Genomic DNA, 24,243 nt, shown 5'->3' with positions numbered 1-24,243 from the left:
CAACACAGGAGTCTCAAAGAAACAGGGAAAAGCCTTCACAAATCTAACCTTCATGAATCTGTCTCGAGTGTCCCCCGGGTAGCTGGGACAGTCTCCAGAACCACTGCCAGCTGAAATGAAACGTTTATACCTCAACGATGTCACAAAGACTCACTGTCTCCATATGTGGCTGTGAAGCGTCGGTTGTGTCTTTTGTCTCCACTGCCCTAAACAAACTTTCCAAATATGGCCGCCCAGAGCTGGTCCGGGCCGAGCCACAGACCTCCAGTATAAACAAACACCCACACTGATTGTATAAAGTCTCACCAACAAATCTACGGCTCGATATGATCCATGTTTTACTGCCGGACATAAAAACCAAAGTGCACTCATAAGTCACGTCGCGGATCTCTGGTGGAATTTATCCTCCAGTTAATCCAGTGAGTCACTAATCCTGGGTTCACTTGAACCCCTCGATTCTGTCTGCAGTGGGGCCCCAGGTGAGAGGAGAGCCCTGGCGTGAAGCGAGACTGCCCCCCTGTGGCCGAGAACATCATGACATCTCACGTACAACGAATACAATAAAACTTACATTTAATCGTAAACAGGAAGTTTTAATCCATTATTTGATTTACACTTTCTGTGACTAACTTTAACTTTACAAACTCAGTTATAACGTTCATCATGAAACGCGGTTTCTTACCTTCATTAGACTTGAAATGATGCAGAAAGTGACATATTCCAAGAACGACACCTAAAATAAAATTGTTTTCCTCTATTATGTTGAAATTAAACGAATTGAATTCGATTGAATTCATCGATTATAAAAAAGGTCATATTAACTACTAAAAACATTAGTCCGGAAGTCACGTGACCAGCGACCTGTTTTCATCCTGATTTCCAAACCGCCTTTAGTGTCTATGAATCGGCTTTATTGAATCGTTCATCGTCATGATTCAATAACGAATAAAGGCGAATATATAAAGAAAAGTTTTCTAAAAAGTTATTCATCGTTAAATATGTGGAAACACCGCCCTCTAGTGGTCTGTGTCGTCAGTTAACGGTAAGCGATTAGACAACAAGTAGAAAAGTTTCTTTAAATGAAGGTCATCAGTAAAGAAAGTCAAGAAAAAAAACAAATTAAAAATGGTTTATTTAATTTCGTTGTTGTTTGTTTTTGATCTATTAGTTTTCTATGTCATTTTAAAAAGAAAATCAAAGCATGTTGTGTATTTTACACTGTGAACTCTGTCTCTCTTGGATGGATGGAGTGAAAAATGAATTAAATATGTTGCAAAAAAACCCCCCAGAAAATCCTTAATTCACCTCATGTTATATAAAAGCACATGGATTATGATGGTATTTTAAATCCCTGCAGGGGCTGTGAGTCTTTCTTCTCGACACTGAAAGATTCTTTCATTTATTCACATTTTCTCTTTCACTTGTGCCAAGAGAACGAGTGGGTTTACAAGTTTCTCATCTTCTGCTCGCAGAGGAAGTGGACGTGGACTGGTCAGTCTCCGGTCACTCGACATCCCACCGGACAAAAGCATTTCTTCAAGTCCAGTGACAAGAGCAGCCTCCGGATCCTGCTGCTGTGACGGAAACCAACGTCTCTGCAAGACTCCGAACACATCCTGAGTCACTTTAATGCTCAGAGGATCAGAAACTGTTCTTCACAAACCACATGGAAGAGTCTCTGGGAAGAAAAGACAAGATGTGAATATTATTAAACTAAAGGATAATATAGAGGGAAAAAAACGTTTTTTTCGTTTTTATATACATTTTTTTAAATGGTATTAGTATTGAATTTCTGTTTTGTATCAAAGTTAATGAAAAAACAAATACTCAGTTAAAGCCCCAATACGTAAGATTGACAAACGTGTTTCTCCAAATACTTTTTTACATTGATGTACAATCTTAGTTTCACTGAGCTCTTGTTGATCATCTTCTGCTGCTTCTGGTAACAAGTGTTTAATAGGAAAACCATGAAAGTAAATGTGAAACATCGGACTTTGAATATAAATTTCTTACACATTGATATTCCATTGATTTTTATATTATTTTTCTTACATTCATTTTATTTTTTACCTTTTTTTTACATTTAAATTCTCAAACTGAATATTTTATTACATATATTATATTTAACTTTTTAGAAATTTAATTTAAAACCGAATTAATTTATGCATTGAAAAAATATCACTGCTTGAAATTTGACTTTTTTTTTTTTCAAAATCAAAGTTTGATTTTATTGCTGTAAAAAGTCAGTGTTAAAAATTCATCTTCAAAGTCTAATCTCACACATTTACTTCTATAGAAAAGTATTTTTCTGTTTTCTTTAACTTTTTAATTGTTAAAACACTCCAATAATAACAGAAAATCTGAAACAAATATTCAGAAATGTCTAAATGTTTTTAGTTCTGATAAGAAAATGTTGTTTTTTACCAGAGAAACAGGTGATTTATGTTAAAGATAAAATTCTAAATCAAAAACAAAACATAAATCCAGAGACATTTCAAATACTCTCAAGAAAATAAACCTCAGATACTAATACTTTGATTCTTTGCTCGTGGGTTCATGACCAGACAGTAAATAAATGAAGGATCTTTAACATGAGGAAGAAAAAGAAGCTGAAACTGTTCCTGCGATGCCACAATTACGAGCTGGATTAAGTCTAATGATCTTGTTCTGGGCTCCAGACGTGAAAGGATCCACTCCAGCAGGAGATGTTCCTCGCTGGGCCGACCCGCTCGGGTCCAGTTGACAAATGTGTTGGTTTTAGTAACTTGTGTCTCGGCGGGTTGTCAAGACGACCAACACTGGTGGGCGAGCGAGCTTTACCCTCCATCTCTTTCTTGTGCCGCCTCTCTGAGAGGAGGAGGGAGGAAGAGGGAGGAGGTGGGAGGAGGTGGGAGGAGGTGGGAGGAGATGGGAGGAGGTGGGAGACGTGTAGCTTAGCAACTCCCCTCCGTGGACGGGGATTGATATGCAGCTTTGTTGCGGCGTCGCTCGGCGAGCCAGAGGAGGGGACGGCGGAACAAAGCCGGCCTTATTGAAGCTCCCCTCCTCCTCCTCTTGAACCAGAAACAAGGACGTGGGAGGACAAATATTTCAGCTCCAAAGAGTTCAACTTACAGAGGTGGCCCTGGGAGTGAGGCGGAGGGGGGCCCTGCCTCAGCGGGGGGGCTGCAGGTGGCCCCTCGGGAAGGTTTGAGCCTCAACGTCCCCCGGGACCAGGAGATGAAATATCTTCAGCAGACGAGGTTGAAAAGTTTTGCCACTTGAGGGAAAAACTATTGAAGTTGAAGCAAGAATTTATTTTACTCACCATGAGGCTCATGGCTACACTTAAAGTGATAGTTCACCCAAAATTCACTGATTTTCTACGCACCCTCATGTCGACTAATGTTGGGATTATTTTCAGAGTAATCTGTTCTTTTGAGAGTTATAGACAAAAATGTTTGTTCATTTTAATGTAGCCACTGGAGCTCAGTTGTCTTCATCTTCGTCCAAAAAGACACTTAAAACATCCAAATACCTTCGAGACTGATCGTCTGTTACGTCCATCTTGTATTGAAGACTCGACAGGAGAAATTGTTCTGAGAAAACTTTTTAAAGGTCTATATTTTAAGTCTATATTTGATGCTGCTAGGCTAGATGCTAGGCTAGCTCCTAGACTAGATGCTAGGCTATCTGATAGGCTAGATGCTGGGCAAGATGCTAGGCTAGATGCTAGACTATATGCTAGGCTAGATGCTAGGCTAGCTTCTAGGTTAGCTGCTAGGCTAGCTGCTAGGCTAGATGCTAGGCTAGATGCTAGACTATATGCTAGGCTAGATGCTAGGCTAGATGCTAAACTAGATGCTAGGCTAGATGCTAGGCTAGATACTAGGCTATCTGCTAGGCTATCTGCTAGGCTAGATGCTAGGCTAGATGCTGGGCAAGATGCTAGACTAGATGCTCGGCTAGATGCTAGGCTAGATGCTGGGCAAGATGCTAGGCTAGATGCTGCGCAAGATGCTAGGCTAGATCCAGCACTGACAGAACGTACTCTAGGTAAATATCACGTGTAGACACTGGAAAATGTAGATTAAATAATCCCAACTTTTAGTCGACATGAGGGTGAGTAGAAAATTAGTGAATTTTGGGTGAACTATCACTTTAAGATTCCGATGTACCGATAAATGGAGAGATTTGACTTTTGGCTCAGCTCTTTCTCCAGCAAGAGTGATAGAGATCTGACACGTCTCCTCAAGAGAAGTGGATTCTTTCAATTTATTTGACGAATAAATTTTTTTTTTAAAACCATGAAGAGAGAAACTTGTGGAAAACAACTCGGGAATTCTCGTCATCCTTCCCTAGCAACGCGAGCTCATTACGTCTGCAGGAACTCAAACAGTTATTGTGAAGCCGTGACCTTCAATAATTGAACGATAACAGAACGTCGACGTCGGCACCGAGTGTGAGTCGCTTCCTCGTCCAGTGGGAGTTTCGGACATTCTTTCCACGAGACATCAGAGTTTCCCAGTGAAAGTGTTTAAGTCGCATGTCGACGCGTCACGTCAACAAAGACTTGACTGTTTGACAATCTTTTATTATCCTGTTGGTTATTTATATTTATTTGCTATTTTTATTTTCAGGTTGTTACGTTCAGCATATAAAAGATTATTATCTGGAGAAATGGACAGAGATGTAGAAGGCGAAGAAGAGAGTGAAGCCATGTGACTTCAAAATAGCTGCAATAGTAAAGAAACATTAGTTGTGAGATGGTTAAGATAATATAATAAAATAACGATGGAATCTTCTGTAATTTTCTAAACAAAATAAGATGAAACTTTGTCATTCCTTCTTTATTTTGAACACATTTTTAAAAAGAAAAAAAATACAATTTCATTTAAAACACATAATTAAGTTTTGTATTCATGTATTTTATTGAAAACGTAGCCAAAAAAAATCCTAAAACAACAGAAAAACAAACACTTTGAAAGAAAGTTGAGAGTTGGAAACCACAACAGACGTGTGTGTAGTGTTTTTTGAACGTCACTTCCAGCTACTTCTGTTGTGTTTCTCTTCAGCCTGGATCTATTTTCACACGATGTCGGGGGGCTGAGGCGTCGCAGCACAAAGACCCGCCGGCTCATCTCCAGCACAAAGAAGTCTTAAGGCTCTTTTCTTCTTCTGTTCACTGCAGCCGCTCCACATCTTGTCACAGTCGACAATTATCGGAGCGGAAAACATTCTCGTGCTGAATCATGTGAGATTTAAACCAAACTCTGAAGTTATTGAACTTGTCTCGGGACAATCCTCGTACATTTTCAAGTTCAGAGAGTATTTTACCAACAATTTATCCATAATTCTTGCAGAATATTTGAAAACCAATTTATTAATTCAACTAGAAAAGCACAGAGACGGTGCATACCTCTGCCAAGGAGCTCATTTCATTCATTTTAATGACTGTACAAAAAAAACAGGATACAATAAAAACCATTAAACCACGAGTAACTCTGACCTGGAATTGAACTCATTTTTACTGTCAAGACTTCTGGCTTTTTGAAAGAGTCGTGAAAAGAGCAAGACTCGTCTCAGAGGCCATTGATGTGGACGACAAAACCTTCAAAACCTTGGGAAATCCAGATGGAACATTATCAAATATCCCTGAAAGTTTCATGGAAATAAGTTTGTTTTTAATGTTATTTTGCTAACAAAAGAGCTAATGGCTACAGTGTAGTAACGTTGAGGATAATATAACATCCTCATCTCATTATCTTAAATTCCACATTAGCTAATATTCCTTTATCACTTTTTCAGATTCTTTTTTGTGTTGAGTCGAAACCTAAATATTGACGTGAATGACCAAAATTCAAACTTCACTCATTTTCTACTCATGTCGACTAAGGGTTAGGATTATTTTCAGAGTAATCTGTTCCTTTTTATAGTTGTAGACACATTTTTTTGTTAATTTTAATGTAGCGACCAGCGCTAACTTTTCTTTGTCTTCATCTTCATCCAAAAATACATCTAAAAACATCCAAATACCTCCATACTTTTCAGTGTCTATGTGTGATATTTAGCATGTATTTACTGTCTGGCCTAGCATCTAGCCTAGCATCTAGCCTAGCAGCATCGAATATAGACTTAGAATATATCCCTTTGAAATGTTTTCCCAGAACAAATTCTTCATATCGAGGCTTCAATACAAGAGGGACGTTACAGACGAGCAGTACGGAGGTATTTAGAATGTTTTTAAGTGTCTTTTTGGACGCAGACGCAGACAACTGAGCTCCAGTCGCTACATTAAAATGAACAAACATTTTTGTCTATAACTCTTAGAAGAACTGATTACTGATATTAACCAACCAGGGTGAGCAGAACATGAGTGAAGAACTTTGGGTGAACTTTAATCACTTTAAACTAGTCCTATACACCTGTTGACCCTTATTTTTACCGTTTTTTATTTTTGCTCAGTGTAAAAACTCTGTAATATGTGGAATGAATAAATGTTATCTTGATCGTATGTGAAGCAGCATCACGATTATTCTTTTACACTCGTCTACAAAAACACAAACACACCCTAGACTCACGACGAGCTAAACTACAACATGGCAGCAGTTCAAGCGCGTCTCAGCAGGGGGTCCCGCTGGCTGCCGGACAGTCTTTGTTGACCTCCACCGTCAAGACGCTCTTCACCGTAGCGTCTTTGCTGGAGGGCAGCATGGAGGTGGGCGAGGAGGAGGTGGGCGAGGGGAGGGCGGAGGTGGCGGCGGTGGATCCCGAGGAGGACGAGGTGGCGTCCGGGAGACACTCGTCGCAGCAGCAGCAGCAGCAGTCCAGGAAGGCCTGACCCAGCGAGCGGCACAGGCACAGCAGCAGCACCGGCGTGGCCGAGCAGCGCAGGAACAGCAGGAACTGACCCGCCAGACCCAGCGCCGACAGCACCGCGGCGGGCAGTGCGGCGAAGGCGGGCGCCGAGATGTACGCCAGCAAGATGCTGCACACGCTCTCGGGGAGGTTGCACAGGACGTAGAGGGCGGTGAGCGCCATGATGGTGGCGCGGAGTCGATGCTCTCGGACCTCGTGCTTCTTCCTGGGGGTCGGGGACCCCCCGCCGGACGCCCCGTCGGGGGCGGGGGACCCTCGCGTGGCCACCACCTGCCTCGTCACCAGGTCGCACGCCAGCGTGAACAGCAGCGGCAGGCAGATGTAGCAGCCGAACATCCACCACATGCGGGCCTCGTGGTAGGTCAGCACCAGGGCCAGGATGTCGTCCGGGAGGTCCGGCGACGGCTCCCGCACGCAGACGTCCACCACGTAGGTGTCGCCCCGGGACCTGAAGCCGGACATCAGCGTCCCCGGGACGGTGGGGAGCGTCGGCGCGCTCACGGTCTCCTGGAGGAGGTGCCACAGGAGCAGCTCCGGCGCCGCCAGCACCATGGAGCCCAGCCAGATGACGGACAGCTTGGACAGGATTGATTGACAGGGCTCGACTCTGGGCACGTGGAGGGGCCCGGGGCCGGTGGCCGAGTGGAAGCGGTCGATGCTGAGGGCGCAGAGGCTGAAGGTGGCGACGCCCAGAGACGTGACCTGCAGGACAGACGTGTTGTTATCCACAGGGTTCATGGTCTTCATGAGGGAACAAGCTTTATGGAAGTTTGTGTTCGGAATATTGAAGGATTGAATTTAACAGTTAAATGTTGTAACTTGGATTTTTTTTATTGAAATGTTGGTTTTAAATAATTTTATTATTTTTGAATAATTCAATTCAATAATTTCTATATTTAAACGTTTAACAGTTTTTACATGTAATTGTTTGTTTTACACATAGAGTTTAATATTCTTATATAGATAATTCAAAAATACATTTAACAAATTCAATATTTTTTAATTCGTAGCCTTTTATATTCAATATAAAAATGTAGAATAGTGACACCAGACATTACCAGTCGAGTACCGAGCTACTTCAGAAATCCTCGAGGGGAAATTCAGTTTAAACAACAGCAAGCGCAATACCTCAAATAAAAAAAATTAAAGACACCCAGAAATAGAATAATAAAATGAAAAGAAAGATCTAAATAGAATAGAATAAAAATCTGCCCTATATTATATACACTATCATATTTACAAAAATAACAAGAAGATTTTGATAAGCCAACTGAACTCTAAGCCAATCACGTGACACACAGACGATCATGTGACGTCATAAAGCACTGACACGGAGGATTCCAAAGAAACTGTTAGATTTCAGCGATTTTTAACTAATGGTAGTTTATCAACTTTATGTGAATTAAAAAAGTTAGAGCGAGTGGATCTGTGCTCGATTAGATGAGTCTGGTAAAATCGCACTATTGTCGCAAAATTTAAAATTGAATTTAAAGGACTACAAATTTAAAAAAATTTGAATTTAGAAAGTTTGTTTTTGAATAAATCGAATAACAATATCAAACTCTATGTTTAAAACTAAATGGTTTCAATTTGATAATCATTTTTTAAAATTCAATTACAAAGAGGAAAATGAAATTTTATCTTAAAATATGGAAATAATTTAATTCAGTTATCAAAAAAAGAATTAAATGCTTTAAAAAATGCACAAAAGGTTAACCATTTAAATGGTGTATTTAATGGACACTAACATAAAGCTCCTTCATAAAGACGGAGCATCATTAACGTCTGCGAGACATCAGTCGTTGAAGAGGCTCCGCCCCCTTCAGACTTCATGACCTCAATCAACGCAGGATAATTAACACGCCGCTGTAATTAGCATGAAAATAGACGAGCGCGGGAGGAGCTGCTGTTCTGACCCGCTTTAAACGGTCCAAACCACCGAAGAGCATTTGAACAAACATTCATTCAAGTTCTTCAGAGACTCGTTAGTGTGATTATAAAGCAGAGAGAAGACGTGCAGGCAGATGAGGATTAAAGTCGTGCTGCTCTGTTAAGATAAGAGTCTCTTTACAGTACGACATGTTAAGATAAGATTCTCTTTACAGTACGACATGTTAAGATAAGACTCTCTTTACAGTACGATATGTTAAGATAAGATTCTCTTCACAGTACGACATGTTAAGATAAGATTCTCTTCACAGTACGACATGTTAAGATAAGACTCTCTTTACAGTACGATTTGTTAAGATAAGATTCTCTTCACAGTACGACATGTTAAGATAAGATTCTCTTCACAGTACGACATGTTAAGATAAGACTCTCTTTACAGTACGATATGTTAAGATAAGATTCTCTTCACAGTACGACATGTTAAGATAAGATTCTCTTCACAGTACGACATGTTAAGATAAGACTGTCTTTACAGTACGACATGTTAAGATAAGACTCTCTTTAAAGTAAGATATGTTAAGATAAGACTTTCTTTACAGTATTATATTTTAAGATAAGACTCTCTTTAAAGTAGGACATGTTAAGATAAGACTCTCTTTAAAGTATGACATGTTAAGATAAGACTCTTTTTAAAGTACGATATGTTAAGATAAGACTTTCTTTACAGTACTATATTTTAAGATAAGACTCTCTTTACAGTACGACATGTTAAGATATAGTTATATATGAACGTTACACAAATACGTTTGTGACGTACACTTCACTCAATCGTGTGGTACGATGCCTCAAAAATAATTAAAAATAAAGTTTTTATGAGATACTGAACTATTTGTTTTTTTTATAAGATATTGGACTTTTTGTTGTTTTTATGAGATATTGGATTATTTGTGGTTTTAATAAGATATTTAACTATTTTGTTGTTTTATAAGTTATTAGACTTTTGTTGTTTTTATCAGATATTGGACTATTTGTTGTTTAATAAGATATTAGACTTTTGTTGTTTTTATCAGATATTGGACTATTTGTTGTTTTATAAGATATTATACTTTTTGTTGTTTTTATCAGATATTGGACTATTTGTTGTTTTATAAGATATTATACTTTTTGTTGTTTTTATCAGATATTGGACTATTTGTTGTTTTATAAGTTATTAGACTTTTGTTGTTTTTATCAGATATTGGACTATTTGTTGTTTTATAAGATATTATACTTTTTGTTGTTTTTATCAGATATTGGACTATTTGTTGTTTTATAAGATATTTAACTATTTGTTGTTTTATAAGATATTATACTTTTTGTTGTTTTTATGAGGTATTGGACTATTTGTGGTTTTATAAGATATTGGATTATTTGTTGTTTTTATAAGATATTGGATTATTTTTTGTTTTTATGAGAAACTGAATTATTTGTTGTTTTGTGATTTCTCTGTACAAGATTATTACTTATTTTTCATTGTTTTTTCTCAATTGATGTTGTGTTCAAAAGTGCTGAACTACCATTGAATCGACTTAAGTCTTTGTTAACTCTGTGTTTTAACCACAAGTACACAATGTTGGTGAAACACTTAGTAGTGATTCACGTCCATCTCAACATCTTCATCATCAATAAACACAGCAGAGAGTTTGTAGTCGAGTCGATGTTTAAACTCTCGCTCCTGCGACCCGTGAGTTCAAACCCGACGTCTGTAGATCACGTCGACTGAGAGCCTTTGTTTACAGATGGAGTCCAGAATAGACTCAACAGACCAGAACCGCACGCCTGTCGGATGTAAACACTGATGCCAGCGACACTGAGCCACACACACACACACACACACACACACACACACACACACACACACACACACACACACACACACACACACACACACACACACACACACACACACACACACACACACACACTCAACACTTTCATTCACATTATCAACAGTTAAGAATTAAGAATTTAATGTTTTTCTTCTTATTTTAAACTGTGATTTATGTGTCGACTCTATAATAACATTGTTGACCAACATATTAATATATATAATTCAATTTAATTTTCAATTCAATGTTTATTTGATCAATAAAGTTTTACCTTACCTTACCTTACCTTATTTAAAGTGTCAAATCAGAACAAATTTACTTCAAGACACTTTGAAGTCCAAGTCTAGTGGAAACACTTCCTGTTATAAAATCTTATTTTTATTATAATGTAATAAAATAAATAACGTGTCGTTTAAACATTACTGTCTTGTACGAATGTAGACATTTAACACAAAACTCAGAATGAAACTAGCAACTTTAAAACATGTTTAACAGACGATGACAATTTATTTGTGATCACAGTCACTATTGAGTTGATTTATTTAAATGTTTTAAAATTAAAATTAAACTTTTTAAAAACACTTTTAATGATCGTTTTCTTCATAAATGGTTCGTCACTCATAAAGCTGTTTATTGTTTTCAAAATATATTCACAAAGTTTTTCTAGAGCAAATACATTTTGTTCCCACGTATTCAAGGGTCAGAGAATTTCCCAGAACTCCGACGCAAAAGGTCACCTGAGGTCACACATGGACAGACATAATAGAATTAATTTAATAAACATGTTCCGTCGTGTATTTATACTTCAAGATGAACTTTAATTATATTTTAATATACTTATAACTCAACTTTTACTTCTTCTTTTCCTTATTATTTTCCCAAAACATCCTATAATGTAGTATTTTAATGACATTTGACTTGATAACAAGACTCACCTCCAGGTAGGGCACCAGGCGGCAGGACAGGTCTCCCAGGAGCCTCTTGAGGGTCAGCTGATGGAAGACCACCACAGGCAGGCAGAAGAAGACCACCAGGAAGTCGCAGAACGCGAGCCCCGCCAGGATGCAGTTCCAGGCGCTCTTCAGGTAGAAGTTGTGCCACACGGTGCACATGAGCGCCAGGTTGCCCACCAGCCCGGCGGCGAACAGAACCAGCGCCAGCAGCAGCACCGCGTAGGCCCAGTACGAGCCGTCCGTGACCGGGAACAGCAGCGAGCCCCGGCCGGACGAGAAGTTCTGCCGAACACTGCGCGGGGTCGTGAAGTATCCATGAGGGTCTTCGAGGCGCCTCGGGTCCTGATTCCTGACGGTTCCGTCCTTGGCCCCGCGGGCGGTCCGCCTCAAGTTGGACGGTTCTGGGATTCCATTCTGGTCCAAAGGGTCCTCGGGGTGAGCGGTACCGCTTCTGTGCAGCGAACCATGGTCCGGGTTCAGCCGCGCGTGGCGGGGCTCGGTGGGTCGGATGAAGAGCAGAAAAAGAACCAGAACCGGGCTCATCTTACCGCTGATGTGACCCAGAATGTCTTTGCTAAGAACCGGACCGGAGCATGAGCTGCAGCGAACACTCGTCTCGCCAGGAGTGAGAAGAACGAGGACAAAGAAGTTCAGGGAGTCTCATCTGGTCCTGATGCTGGACCAGTTCTGGCGCAACTGTTGCTCGCACGGGTGAGCACTTGCACGGCTTCCGGTGGCACTTCAAAATAAACAGGAAGTCTAAATATTTCCATGTCAAAATGTTACTGCAGAATAATATATTTTCCATTAATACTTAATAAATAAAAAGTGATCCATTCAAGTCATTTTAGTTTGTAAAGATGGACCTTGTTTTATTCACACGAGCGTAATGAATTAAAGATTAAGTGTATTTTGTGGTAAAAGATTGTTTGTGAATTTCTGGCTTTATTTTTTTTTTTTTAAATACAGCAGTTAAATCTTTGACATTTTCAGCAATTCACTGTTTATCAATTAAAATTAATTGCAGTGTGTCTGTCTGATCATTTGTCATGAGAAATCTTTTATTTTCACATATAAAAGTTCACAAGCGTTAACTCACTAACACAGTGAATGTTTGAATAAAGACCATGCGCTGAGTTTAAGTAACTGCTAACATAACAAATAAATCAAATTATTGTTCAATTAAAAAAAAAAAACCCACTAAGTAATAAAGCACCATATAATTGCTTCTTATACTGTGAGTTTTTATGAGACAAAACCATAAACAAATAGTTGAAAAATGTAGCTTCACTTCAAACATGAAAGAAATGTAGATTTAAGATAGACAATTTTCAATAATGAATAAAGAATAAAGAAAGATACGGTTCAAAGGCCAGTCATTATTTATAATACTATCATTTCAAAATGTCATTTCTCAGTCCAATGATTAGTTTCTCCTCCAGCCGTGATTGGTCGATGTTTTACAGGAGGAACGAACTCATGATTTTTCACAAACAATAAGATAAACATCAATTTTCTTGAATCCTCAGCTTCTGTTGTTGATCTTCAGCTGCCTCTTCGCGTCTTTGTGTTTCTTGCGATACTCCTGGAGACAAGAGAATAAAAACGTAAAAAAACAAAAACATATTAAATTTGCAGCTGATCTTGTGGATTGCTACCTGTCGGAGCAAACCCCTCTTCTCCTCCCACTCCTCCATCTTCTCCTCCAGCTGAGGTGGACGACAGAAGCACCGAGGACCCTCTGAACAGATTGAAGTTGAGACGTCAACAACATTATGAAGCATCTTAAACATGTATAAACAGATAACACTGACCCGTCAGTCTGATGTCATCGGGGAAGAAGAAGAACAATTCCTGTGTCAACGCTGTTTCAGTTCTGGAACAAACAACACATCTCAAGTCAACAGCGCCCCCTGTCTTCATGTCTGTGAACTTCAGGAAGATTACAAAGTGAGAATTCTTGTCACTCTAATCTCACTCACTCTGTGGTTGTTGTTGTTGAAGCGACTTCCTGTTTGTCCTCTTCATCCTCCTCTTCCTCCGAGCTGCTGTCCTGCAGACGTGGATCCTGCTGCCATGACACTTTGGATGCGGAGATTTTCTCCACTTTATATTCCACTTTAGGATGAAGACAAAACAACGAGAGTCAGTTTAAAAACTCCAGTGATGCATTCTGGGATAGTAGTGAGCTCACCCTCTTCTGCACATTCTTCCTCAGCGTCGTCACCAAAGAAGGAGAACTTGAATCCAGACTCTTTCTCCTCAGCATCAGCTACAGAGAGTTGAGGTTCTTCTTCCTCCTGCTGCTCCTCTTCCTCCTCATCCTCCACTGCTGGTGCTTCCTCCTGCTGGTCCCAGCTGCCCTTCTCCTCAGCCGTGACCTCCTTGTCTTTTTCAAACCCGAACACAGACTTGAGGTCGCCCGACACATCAAAGTAAATGTCCTTGGAGACCTCTGGAAGCTTCTGAGCTTCTTCACGCTTCTTCTTCCTGGAAGCTTTGCTGCAAAGACGACAGATGTGAAGAGTTACAGCATGAAGATATTAATAAATATGAAACCGTTATAAACGTGTTACGACAAACCTCTCCTTCTTCTTCTCCTCCGGTTTGGCCTCGAACACAGCGTGCTCCTCTCTGCTGGGGTCGTAGTGAAGAGCCGACACGTCTCTGTGGAAATAATGACGTTACGTTTGATCCACAGTTGATCCACTAAAACTACCAAATGTTAGACAAACCTGAAGGTTTTCGCTTTAGCAGCAGGTTTACTGTAGGCCTGATCCACGCCGAGGACGCTCTGAAGGATGGACAAGTTCTTCTTCTTCTCGTCCGTCAGTGACTCATCGTTCGTCTGTTTCTCTGATTGAACACGTTTTTATTTTAGACTTCAGTTCCACACTGACAAACATGTACTTGGACTGAGATTAAATCGATCAGGTACATGTCGTGAATAGAGAAATATATACATGAATCATTTTGTTGTTTCTGGTTAAAGACCTCCCTGGCTTCCATTGATACATATGCAGTGGTGGAGGTCATTCAACTTGACCCTGAGATAACACAAGGGATACCACAAACAAATTTGTTTTCAGGCCTTCGGGTCACCTTGACCCTGACATAACACAAGGCATACCACAAACACATTTGTTTTCAGGCCATTCGGGTCACCTTGACCCTGAGATAACACAAGGGTTAAGAAGGCTATTTAAATTACTAGACACTAATTTAACCTCTAATAAATTAAGAAGTGGTACAAAGGCCCAAAATCAAAAATATATTCTTATTTAAGATTCTCCTGAACATCATGTCGAGGCTTCAATACAAGAGGGATAGTATATATAAAATAATCTCAACGCTTAAATGACACAAAGCCAAGTAGAAAATCAGTGAAAATTGAATTCAAGTCAAACCATGACTTTTGCTGTTGGTGTTAGAGAAGCTTTGTTCCATGTTATGATGTCACAGGTCATAACGTCAACATTCATTGACGGTGAACTAGTTGTTGGTGAACTTTGAACTTCAGTTCGACTAACCCGACTCTGCCTCTTCATCGCCGTCCTTCTCCTCTTCCTCCTCCAGGAAGCGCGAGTTCATCCGGAAACGTTCGTCCGTCCCGAAGCGAGACTGAAGCTCCATCAGCTGGATCACGTGACACAAGAATACGATGTTACTCATGTTTAATAAAAAGAAAACTTCCATCTCTCACCTTCTTTCCTGCTTCGCCTTCAAACTGAGGCTTGATTTCAAACCTTTTTTCCTCTTTGTTTGCATCATCATCATCCTCCTCTTCATCGTCGCTGCTGCTGCTGAACAGTTGAGTCTGTTTCTAAAAAAAAAGAAAGTATCACAACATTTACGATGAATAAAAACTACAATAAAAGTATTTAAGTTGGAAAATATCGAATTAATCTCATGTTTTCTTTTACTTCGTTGCCCTTTTTGGCTTCACTCTCATCTTCTGACGAACTGTCTTGGAGCAAAGTCTTCCTTGATTTTGTCTCCCCCTCTTCCTCCTCATCGTCATCATCTTCATCAGAGCCAAAGACGATATGTTTTCCTCCCTTTGTCGTAGGAGCGTCCTTCAAAAGACAAAGAAAACAACTCAGTAATGTACACTATGACACTCCTACACACATGAGTAACACACGTTTAACTCAAAAACACTCACACACACAATCCTGACACACACTTGCAGCTAATATTAGAAAACAAATACAAAGATCCTGCTGACGGTCACATGTACAATCATGGAACCTAAAAAAATAATGTATTCAAACACAGAGACAAGTACACACACAAAGCCGCCATCACAAACTGAAACACACACACTCACCAGTTTGGCCAGCGCTCCCTGGATCAACTTTTTGTGTTCTTCAGCCTCTTTCTGTCTCTGCTGGACTGCAGCTAGTCTCCTCAAGTTGGCCTTCCTCTGCAGCTCCTTCTCTTCTGCTGCAGCTCGAGGAGTCCTTGGCTTGACTTGCACTTCCTTCTTCCTCTCCTCCTCCTCATCATCATCATCATCATCTTCCTCACTGGAAGAAGACTCTCTCTGACTGCAGGACGGACCTGATTTGTTGGAGGCGACTTTAGTTAAAGGAGAAGCTTTAACAGCAGATGATGATGCTTTAACTTTAGCTGCACTGGTCTTGACAAGTTTCTGTGTCGTCCCCTCATCTTCATCTTCCTCACTGGACGAAGACTTGTTCCGGTCACAGGACGGACCTGATTTTTTGGAGGCGACTTTAGTTAAAGGAGAAGCTTTAACAGCAGATGATGATGCTTTGACTTTAGCTCCACTAGTCTGCATCGTCTCCTCTTCATCATCATCATCATCCTCACTGGACGAAGACTTGCTCTGACTGCAGGACGGACCTGATATTTTGGAGGCGACTTTAGTTAAAGGAGACTCTTTATGAGCAGATGATGATGCTTTAACTTCAGCTCCACTGGTCTTGACAAGTTTCTGTGTCGTTGCCTCATCTTCATCATCATCATCATCTTCATCACTGCTGGAGGAAGAGCTTCTACCGATACTCTCCATGTTTGTCAGATTATTCTTCGGGATTGACTTTAATGCTATGTTGGTCTTTATCAATTTACACTTTTTCACATCTTCCTCCTTCTTACCGACCCTTGACTTCCCTTCTTCCTCCATCTTCTCATCTGTAAGTTGTGACGACTCAAGAGTCTTGTTTTGCTTTTCATTGACAACTCTCTTTTCATTCGTCCCCTCTTTTATCCTCTCTGTCGGAGACATGTCCTGAGAAACTAATCCAGAGTCCACCGTCTGCTCTTCGACTTGGTCATTCAACATTTTAGTTCCCATGAAAGGTGGCAAAGATTTCCGACCGGTTGTAGTCTTCATCTCCTTCTCATTGTCAAATCCTCCCCCCATCAGAGAAGCCAAGATGTCCTCTGGGGTTGTATCTTTCTTGGGCGTTTTCGGTTCTTTTGTTGGCGTGAAGGAGACGTTGTCCAGGCTGCTCGGACCCGGAGTCTCCGAGGGTTGCTGACTCTCTTCTGCAAGTTTCTGCAGATCTGTCATGGAGATTTCCAGACGGGTGACGTTTGAAAACATGGCTTCATAGTCCGAGACTGACGCTGAATCTGAAGAATCCGATTCATCCTCCTCGGACTTAGATTCAGAGGACTTCGCCATCAAAATACCATTTGTAGTTTTTCCGCTTGGCTGATCGGTGGAAGCTTTTCTTCTACTTTTACAAACCAGCTCTTCCTTCGGCTCTTTGTTCTCATCCGGTGGGTTTCTCTTTTGCTTCCCTTTCCTCTGAACTGATTTACTGTCGGAGTCTTTGGCTGCAGGCGGGACAGGTTGTCGTTTTGATGAAGGTGGTTTCTTGGAAGCGATCAGTTCATCCGTGTCTGCAGAATCGTAGTCATCGCCATCAGCTGGTTTATCTACAAAACAGAAGTGAAATTATGATGCAAACAAAAATCATATGAGTATCGGCATCACAGTCATCCTGGTTCTTTCACAGTAAAAGAGATGGTCACACAACAGAATACATAGACAGGAAGCAATTTTATAACTCTGTGTGTCTTCTTCCTAAATGATTGATCATTATGTTTTATTAAAAGTTCGACTAAGGTGAAACTCTCCTGAGAGACATGTAGTAAATGTTCTTTCTCTCCAAGATGCAGTAAGTCCCTAATCATGTTTTGAACTTATTACTTTATAAAGTTGCTCTGAAATCTGGGCGAAAGAGAGGTTATGAGAGTTCATTATGACGTAATAATGGATTCACTCCTCCTCCAGCCAGCTGTAATCATGCCCCACTTTGTTTATACAATGAGTCCCTTGGAGGTGAAGACTTCTGGGATTGATGACGTGCAGTGACATACCCTGATGTTTGACCAATCACAGCAGAGTGGGTGTGGTTATGGTCAACAAGATTTAATCTCCAGAAAAACAAAGTGTTTTCAGTGGGCGATCATTTTCTAATGTCAATATTTCAATGAAAAGAGAGTTTTGTACAAACAGACAATAGAGTCACACATCACAACAACACACACACGTACACACATTAGTTTACCTTCAATAATAAAGTATAGGTTATTGTTTTCTCACCTCTGATCTGAAGATTTTTTTCTTTCGATTTCACTAAATAGTCTAATCCGACGACCTCCATCTCATCATCCTGCTCGTCTCTCATCCCTCCTCCATTAGACTTGGCCTGAGACTCAACTATTCTTCGGATCTCGCCGTCAGAATCACTGTCCAGCCAATTCTGAACTCTACTCTGTGATGACATAGGCTTGGTTTCAGGTCTGAATCCATTTGTTGGTCTGGCAGGTGTAATCAAGTTGGCATCAGGAATCACTCTGTAAGGAATTGGTTAAAATGAGTGACGCTGTAACAGAGACACGCGATTGGCTAGTTTGTGCTCACTTGGCCTTCTTTTTGGGTCTCGGCGGGACATAAGGGGGAAATTCTCCTCGTCTCTTCTTGCTAATGTCGTCGTCTCCTCCCCGCACCTCCCAGGTCAGCTTGCTGACCGGAGTGGAAGAGTCTTCCGTGGCCGTGTCCAGCTTACGTATGTTGTGACAGTACTTCGACGGGTCATACTTGAATGAGCCTCTTCCGTTTCCTTTAGGACTCCCGAGCTGGAGGACGGGGAGAACTCGGCCAAATTTACTCACCACCCAGTCCTGAAACCAGAAAAAACGGTTAGGCCCTTTGATATTTAGTGTCTTGCATTCCAACTGAATATTTAACTTTAACCTTAAGAAAACCTCTAGAATAAACTGCAGAAGCCAAAAAAGGAGAATTAAAGAGTTACTTTTACAATTATGTATCAATAATCAAACACGCTGAGGGAAACCTTTGATACCATTTTTTTTTAAATATTTAATATTGATGACCCAGAAAAAAAAAACAACCAGACCTCGTGACCCTCAATTTCAGTTCCTGGAACAGCAGCCTTCATGACGAAGTTGTTCACACCGACACTACTCAGAGCCTCCAACATCTTCTGCCTCTTGTCCACGACTTCAGGCTTCTGGAGGCGTCGCTCCTCCTCGGTCTGCCTCTCCTGAGCCAATCTAACACATCATCAAGCTGGTCATTAAAGTGTGACGGTAACATCGATTCGTGTAAATAGAATCTTTTAAATGTTTTGTTCCTATTAATGGAAGTGTCATACTTGTGGAGGAAACTCTCTTTGGCCACTTCAATCTGCAAAGTTCCTCCTTTCCATTTGGACTTGTTCAGCACAGTCATGCCTGCGAGCGGAGAAGAAACGAATTATCACACAAATACCAGTGAGTATTTAAAAAAACACCATGAGTTAACAGCTCAATAATCCTGCCTCGTCATTTGCGTATCAAATCATATGAAAAGAAATCAAAGATATTAAAAAGGGTCATTTGATGCATACATTTCTTCAGGTGTCCTTCAGAAATGTTCATGCTGATATAACCAAAGGTTTTGTAGGGAACGCCTGTAAGACAACAACATGGAAACAACGTAAATACGTTTTCACAGTTTCAAATATAGTGACGTTGTTTTTAAATAGTCGTAACATTTGAAACAAGTGCACGTTATTTAAATAGATTTCTCACCATCATCATCCTTTCTGGTTCGCAGCTCCACGTCATGAACTGCTCCAAACTTTCCGAAACGTTCTTTAAGTTCCCTCTCATTGACAGTGTGACTCAACCCGCCAACATACAACCTCTGCATGTTGGTGACACTACATGGTTCCTGCACACCAGGGAAGAAATACAATGATAAGCAAAGAGAATTAGAACTTTAACAGATCAAACTGTAACAGCTGCAACCGTCTAATTAACAATAGAAGATATACAACTAATAATACCGAATCATACAGCTAATACAACACATATTTATGGTCAAACAATTACAGTTGTAATTGAAATAATATCAGAATTGTTAACCTCACGTGTGTCCATCTCGTGTAAATAACACAGTCGATCGACGGTGCATCCGACAAAGAGTTCCGACCGACTGGTTTCCTGAGAAGAAAAGAAAAGGTTCCGGTTCCGATTTTGTTTAATTCAGCCAAATTTATCGATTAGCGTCAAGTTAATTAATTGGTATAAAACAAAATTATATTTTTATTAACAGTTTTGTTTCCATAGCCTTAAAGTCACTCTCTAAATTAAAGACAATAATGCAAAATGCGTCATTTCCAGGATGAGAGAATCCAAATGTGATGGGGGTCGGGGTGAAGGCTAGTTCTTAATTTTTAAGATGTGTAGATTTATCTAAATTAAAATACTATAAAATGAACTTAATGTTAAATAATAAATATGTAAAATAGAAAATACATTTAACCTTTATACATTCTTAGTCCTAGTCATTTTACAGCTGGTTCACCCCTATTTCAAACATGAGATAGTATAGTCCAGAGGGCGCGAGTTCTCGAACTGTTTTGGAAGCGAGAACAAGTCGAGCTGCGACAGGTGAGATTCTGTGACACTTTATCAACTTTTAAACTACAAAATACGCTTATTTATGGGCTTATATAAGATTAGTTTAGCATGAATGTGTCAACATGGTCAGACCGGAACCAGCTGTACGTGAGCGTCACTGAAAACAATAACAGCAGCTGATGTAATAAAATAAGATATCATTTCAGCTCATATCTATGTTTTTCTGCTATTGTTTGATAATATGAATAAACTGCAATTCACATTTAATTCAGAGAATAATATAGTTTGTTTTAAGTGTTCTCAACGTGTAAAGTTTGAGTCAGTCACCTGGAAAAGTAGCATTTATGTGTGAAACATTACATTTGTTTACTGTTTGATCTCATTTAATGGCGTGTATTTCTCTTCAACAGAATGGACGACATTGAAAACACTGAGGAGGTGAAGCTGCTGGAAGCTCAGATCAAGAGTCTGGAGGCAGAAGTTAAAATGTTACAAGAGCGAAAGAAAAACTGTCTTTCGATGGATCCCAAAGGATCTGTGCAGGATGCAGTGTAAGTTTTTGACTCTTTTCACTGCTGACACTTTATCTGTACAGAACAATGTGTGGTAACACAGATTGTGGTTTAATTTGTTGTAAAATAATCTCATATTCTCTATTGGAGAATACATGTGTATTCAGGTTCCTTTAATTAACAATTTAAGTAAAAAAAACAGTGTCAATTCAATGGTTTTAATGAGGTATTTTGTCATTTTATTAAGTGTTGTAGATATTGTGATTGAAATAAAAATATATTTATGGTAGCTGCAACATTACAGAACATTTAAAAAAGTAACACAGGGTAAAAATGTCAGCTTGACTGGACTCATTTGTGTCCGTCCTCAGTTCCGTCATCACCGACAGGAGGCGAGAGGGTCAGAAGGAAGAGCTTCTGCTGAGACTGAAGGAGGAGGTGGAGGAACTGGAGGAGGAGCTCGGGCGTCAAACGCACATGAATGGGTTTATGCTGGACCTGTGCTCCATTAAGATTTTGCAAAATGGTACGTCTCGAAAATGTGTCTCTGAATTTGACAAAAATCTTTCTTTCTAGTCTGTGATTGACCTAATTATTCATACTGGTCCTCGTTTACTCTAAACCTTTGAAACTATAACATCTTTAAAATTGTCGTTTTTAATCTGTACTTTTTTGTTATAATTAGAAAAGGGAAAAAATCTTAAAAGTCCCACTAATGTGTGTATTTGCATGTGTTAAAGTAATCTGTGACTCTATTGTATCATCAGTGTGTGTTTTTACAAAACTCTCTTCATTGAAATATTGACATTAGAAAATGATCTTAAGCTCCGCCCACTGAAAACACTTTGTTTTTCTGGAGATGAAATCTTGTTGACCATAACCAAACCCACTCTGCTGTGATTGGTCAAGCATGGAGGTTTGTCATCGATCCCGGAAGTCTCCACCTCCAAGGGACTCGTTGTATAAACAAAGCGGGGCGTGATTACAGCTGGAGGAGGAGTGAAACCATTATTACGTCATAATGGACTCTCGTAACCTCTCGTTCGTCCAGATTTAAGAGCAACTTTATAAATTAATAAATGTAAAACATGGTCATGATGAGAAGTTACTGCATCTTGGAGAGAAGAACATTTACTACATGACATGAGAGTTGGAGTTTTCACATTAGTTGACCTTTAACCTTTCGCCTAACGTTATAAAATGATGATCAACTGTCTCTGATTATCTGATGTGTTTATCTTTGAAGAGAGAGTTTGAATATTTTTGTTTGTTCTTGTGTGATCCAGGTGAGAGAGAAACGTTGCGAAAGTTTAAAGTGAGCGGCAGTTGTTCAGATGTGGAATTCATGGTGGAGTTTAATCTCACTGAGAAGAAGGTGAGTCCCTTTTACTTATCTGTATTATTCTCAATAATCTCTGTCCTTTTAATCTTGTTTTCATTTAAAGTTAATTAATTAAATTGATGCATTGTAGAACGTATAATTGGACACAAATCGGACACAAAGGCTAATTTTAGTTTTTAAGGGTGGATGTCCATATTGTTAATACTTCCACACATTTCTGCCTCAGGTGTAGAACAATACTTGTTTGATTTAGTTTGTAGTGTTTGTGTTGGCCAGTGTTTCCTAACCGTTTTGCACCACAATCTGGTTTAATGGCATTATTTTTATCATTGACCGGCAGATAAAAACAACAAAAAAGGCAGGCAAAAATGGCAAAAAAAAGCAATGTGCATAGAAAGATCTCTCTTTAGCCATGTAAAAGCAGGATTCCCAGGCTGGACCTTTATAGCGTTTGTGCTTCATTATATGTATCTAGTTTACTCAATTTGTGATTAGATTTGACGGACATAGAATAGACTTTTGAGAAGTCTTCCTTCCACCCCAAATAACACAACTTTCAAGCAGTTATAATCAATACAATATAAATAAAACAATTTATTTTCTCTGTCTTTGAGGCACGGTGGCAACCACCACGATGTGTCACAAAAATGGGAGTTCTATTTTTGAGCTGCATGAAGACCATGTTCCTAATAAACTCTTTTACCTATTTAAACATTCAACTAAGATCTTCACTTCGGAACCTCAATTAGTCTTGAAATGGGTAGTGCTTGATGTATCCACCAGAGGGCGACGTAGACGTTAAAACGGGATCAGCTGCTGTTCTCTGAGTAGTTCCCTCATAAAACATTTGTTATTTCACAAAGTGGTAAACAATTATAAGGAAGTTAAAAGTATAGAAAGTAAAAATCCCTAAAGTTGATACAGTGAAACAGGATTTCTTAAATCAAATTATATTTGTATTTAAAATCAATGTCTTGGTTCTCTCTTAATCAGTTGACTAGTTAATTGTTAAAGTAACCAAGACCATGTTTGTCAATATAATATGACTTTGGTTTTATCAAAGAAATACATTCTATTATTCACTGTAGTATAGTTGCTAGACTGCAAAAACCTCCACCATTACAGATTTGGAACTAGGATTTATTTAATGCTCGTGTTGTAAATACAAACAAAGTTGCTCTGATATATTGAGGGAACAGCAGCTGCTCCGTCAAGAACTTGGCGATAAAAAGTAGGCCATAGCCATAAATATTCAGTCGTGAAAATGTCATTTCATCGTTGTCTGGCTTTGAATCTTTGAGATCTCTTATGTATCATCTTTCAAAAGCTTCATGTGCAGCACATATTTGGTTTGTTGGGAACCAGTATTGTGAACAGCTGGTTGTTTTAGTTACAATCAGGGCTCGTAAATATTATTGCATGTCCCATCACGATTAAGTCTGTTTTACAAAGATTATAAATCCTACCTTTCCAGCTCGTCCTGAGGTATCACAGAGCTAACAGACCCCACTTTTCTCTAGAGCCAATCACCGAAACGCTATTGGATAGTGAGAGATCCCTCAATCAGGTCTTTCTATAGTGTATATATATAGTGACTCTGGTGAATACACTCTTCATTGAATGTTTCCCATCCTTTGACCACCATTTCATTTTGAACCTGATAATGATCATGGTTTGTGTCTCACTTTTATGATCATGTAGTTTTCACACCAGGTTACATATCTGGAAAAGCGTGAGGCAATAAATCATTTCTGCAGTTAAATTCCCATCAAACTTGTATTTCCCCTCAGGAGGGTCAGAGTTCCCAGAGAAGGATCAGCGGTCTGAACGTGGTGATGGACAACACTGACCTCCAGGACTTTGGCAGCTTTCTATCCGGGTGAGAACTCAAATCTAAGATTTACGACCAA

The 24,243-nt window shown here is 39.6% G+C and overlaps 3 protein-coding genes across 3 annotated transcripts in view; 1 reads left to right on the top strand and 2 right to left on the bottom strand.

Annotated features, from left to right (window-relative positions):
* Positions 1-4,813: 4,813 nt before the first annotated feature.
* On the bottom strand, positions 4,814-12,212 carry gpr37l1a (G protein-coupled receptor 37 like 1a). The gene is made up of 2 exons (XM_087800605.1): positions 11,552-12,212; positions 4,814-7,560 (listed from the first exon to the last, which is right to left on the bottom strand). Exons 1-2 carry the CDS (start codon positions 12,110-12,112, stop codon positions 6,601-6,603), a joined length of 1,521 nt encoding a protein of 506 aa, XP_087656731.1. The 5' UTR covers positions 12,113-12,212; the 3' UTR covers positions 4,814-6,600.
* A 394-nt stretch (positions 12,213-12,606) lies between these two features.
* nol8 (nucleolar protein 8) lies at positions 12,607-20,042 on the bottom strand. The gene is made up of 18 exons (XM_087801304.1): positions 19,982-20,042; positions 19,646-19,787; positions 19,462-19,524; positions 19,228-19,306; positions 18,970-19,126; positions 18,474-18,733; positions 18,153-18,406; positions 15,900-17,482; positions 15,493-15,645; positions 15,273-15,392; positions 15,100-15,205; positions 14,305-14,425; positions 14,153-14,236; positions 13,764-14,071; positions 13,552-13,687; positions 13,384-13,445; positions 13,228-13,310; positions 12,607-13,154 (listed from the first exon to the last, which is right to left on the bottom strand). The coding sequence occupies exons 1-18, from the start codon at positions 19,994-19,996 to the stop codon at positions 13,095-13,097; spliced, it is 3,786 nt and encodes a 1,261-aa protein (XP_087657430.1). The 5' UTR covers positions 19,997-20,042; the 3' UTR covers positions 12,607-13,094.
* A 449-nt stretch (positions 20,043-20,491) lies between these two features.
* The window catches only part of cenpp (centromere protein P), a 71,632-nt gene continuing 67,880 nt past the window's right edge, over positions 20,492-24,243 (top strand). The window contains exons 1-5 of the mRNA XM_087801668.1: positions 20,492-20,509; positions 20,890-21,030; positions 21,363-21,517; positions 22,278-22,366; positions 24,124-24,212. Of these exons, the coding sequence (XP_087657794.1) occupies positions 20,891-21,030; positions 21,363-21,517; positions 22,278-22,366; positions 24,124-24,212 (473 nt within the window). The 5' untranslated portion in view covers positions 20,492-20,509; position 20,890. The remainder of the gene's footprint in view (positions 20,510-20,889; positions 21,031-21,362; positions 21,518-22,277; positions 22,367-24,123; positions 24,213-24,243) is intronic.

The sequence above is a fragment of the Callionymus lyra genome, chromosome 10 (genome assembly GCF_982586985.1).
Source record: "Callionymus lyra chromosome 10, fCalLyr1.hap1.1, whole genome shotgun sequence".
Lineage (NCBI taxonomy): Eukaryota > Metazoa > Chordata > Actinopteri > Syngnathiformes > Callionymidae > Callionymus > Callionymus lyra.
The sequence above is the reverse complement of the archived record's forward strand: the minus strand, read 5'-3'. Positions and strand labels throughout refer to the sequence as shown.

Excerpts from the sequence above, each read along its gene's own strand:
- gpr37l1a (XM_087800605.1), bottom strand. The coding sequence starts at position 12,112 with ATGAGCCCGGTTCTGGTTCTTTTTCTGCTCTTCATCCGACCCACCGAG. Across the intron at positions 7,561-11,551 it reads GCCTGGTGCCCTACCTGGAG|GTCACGTCTCTGGGCGTCGC; the intron begins GTGAGTCTTGTT and ends TCTGTCCTGCAG.
- nol8 (XM_087801304.1), bottom strand. Across the intron at positions 18,734-18,969 it reads CTGAAATTGAGGGTCACGAG|GACTGGGTGGTGAGTAAATT; the intron begins GTCTGGTTGTTT and ends TTCTGGTTTCAG. Across the intron at positions 15,393-15,492 it reads AAGCCAAAAAGGGCAACGAA|AAACAGACTCAACTGTTCAG; the intron begins GTAAAAGAAAAC and ends CTTTTTTTTTAG.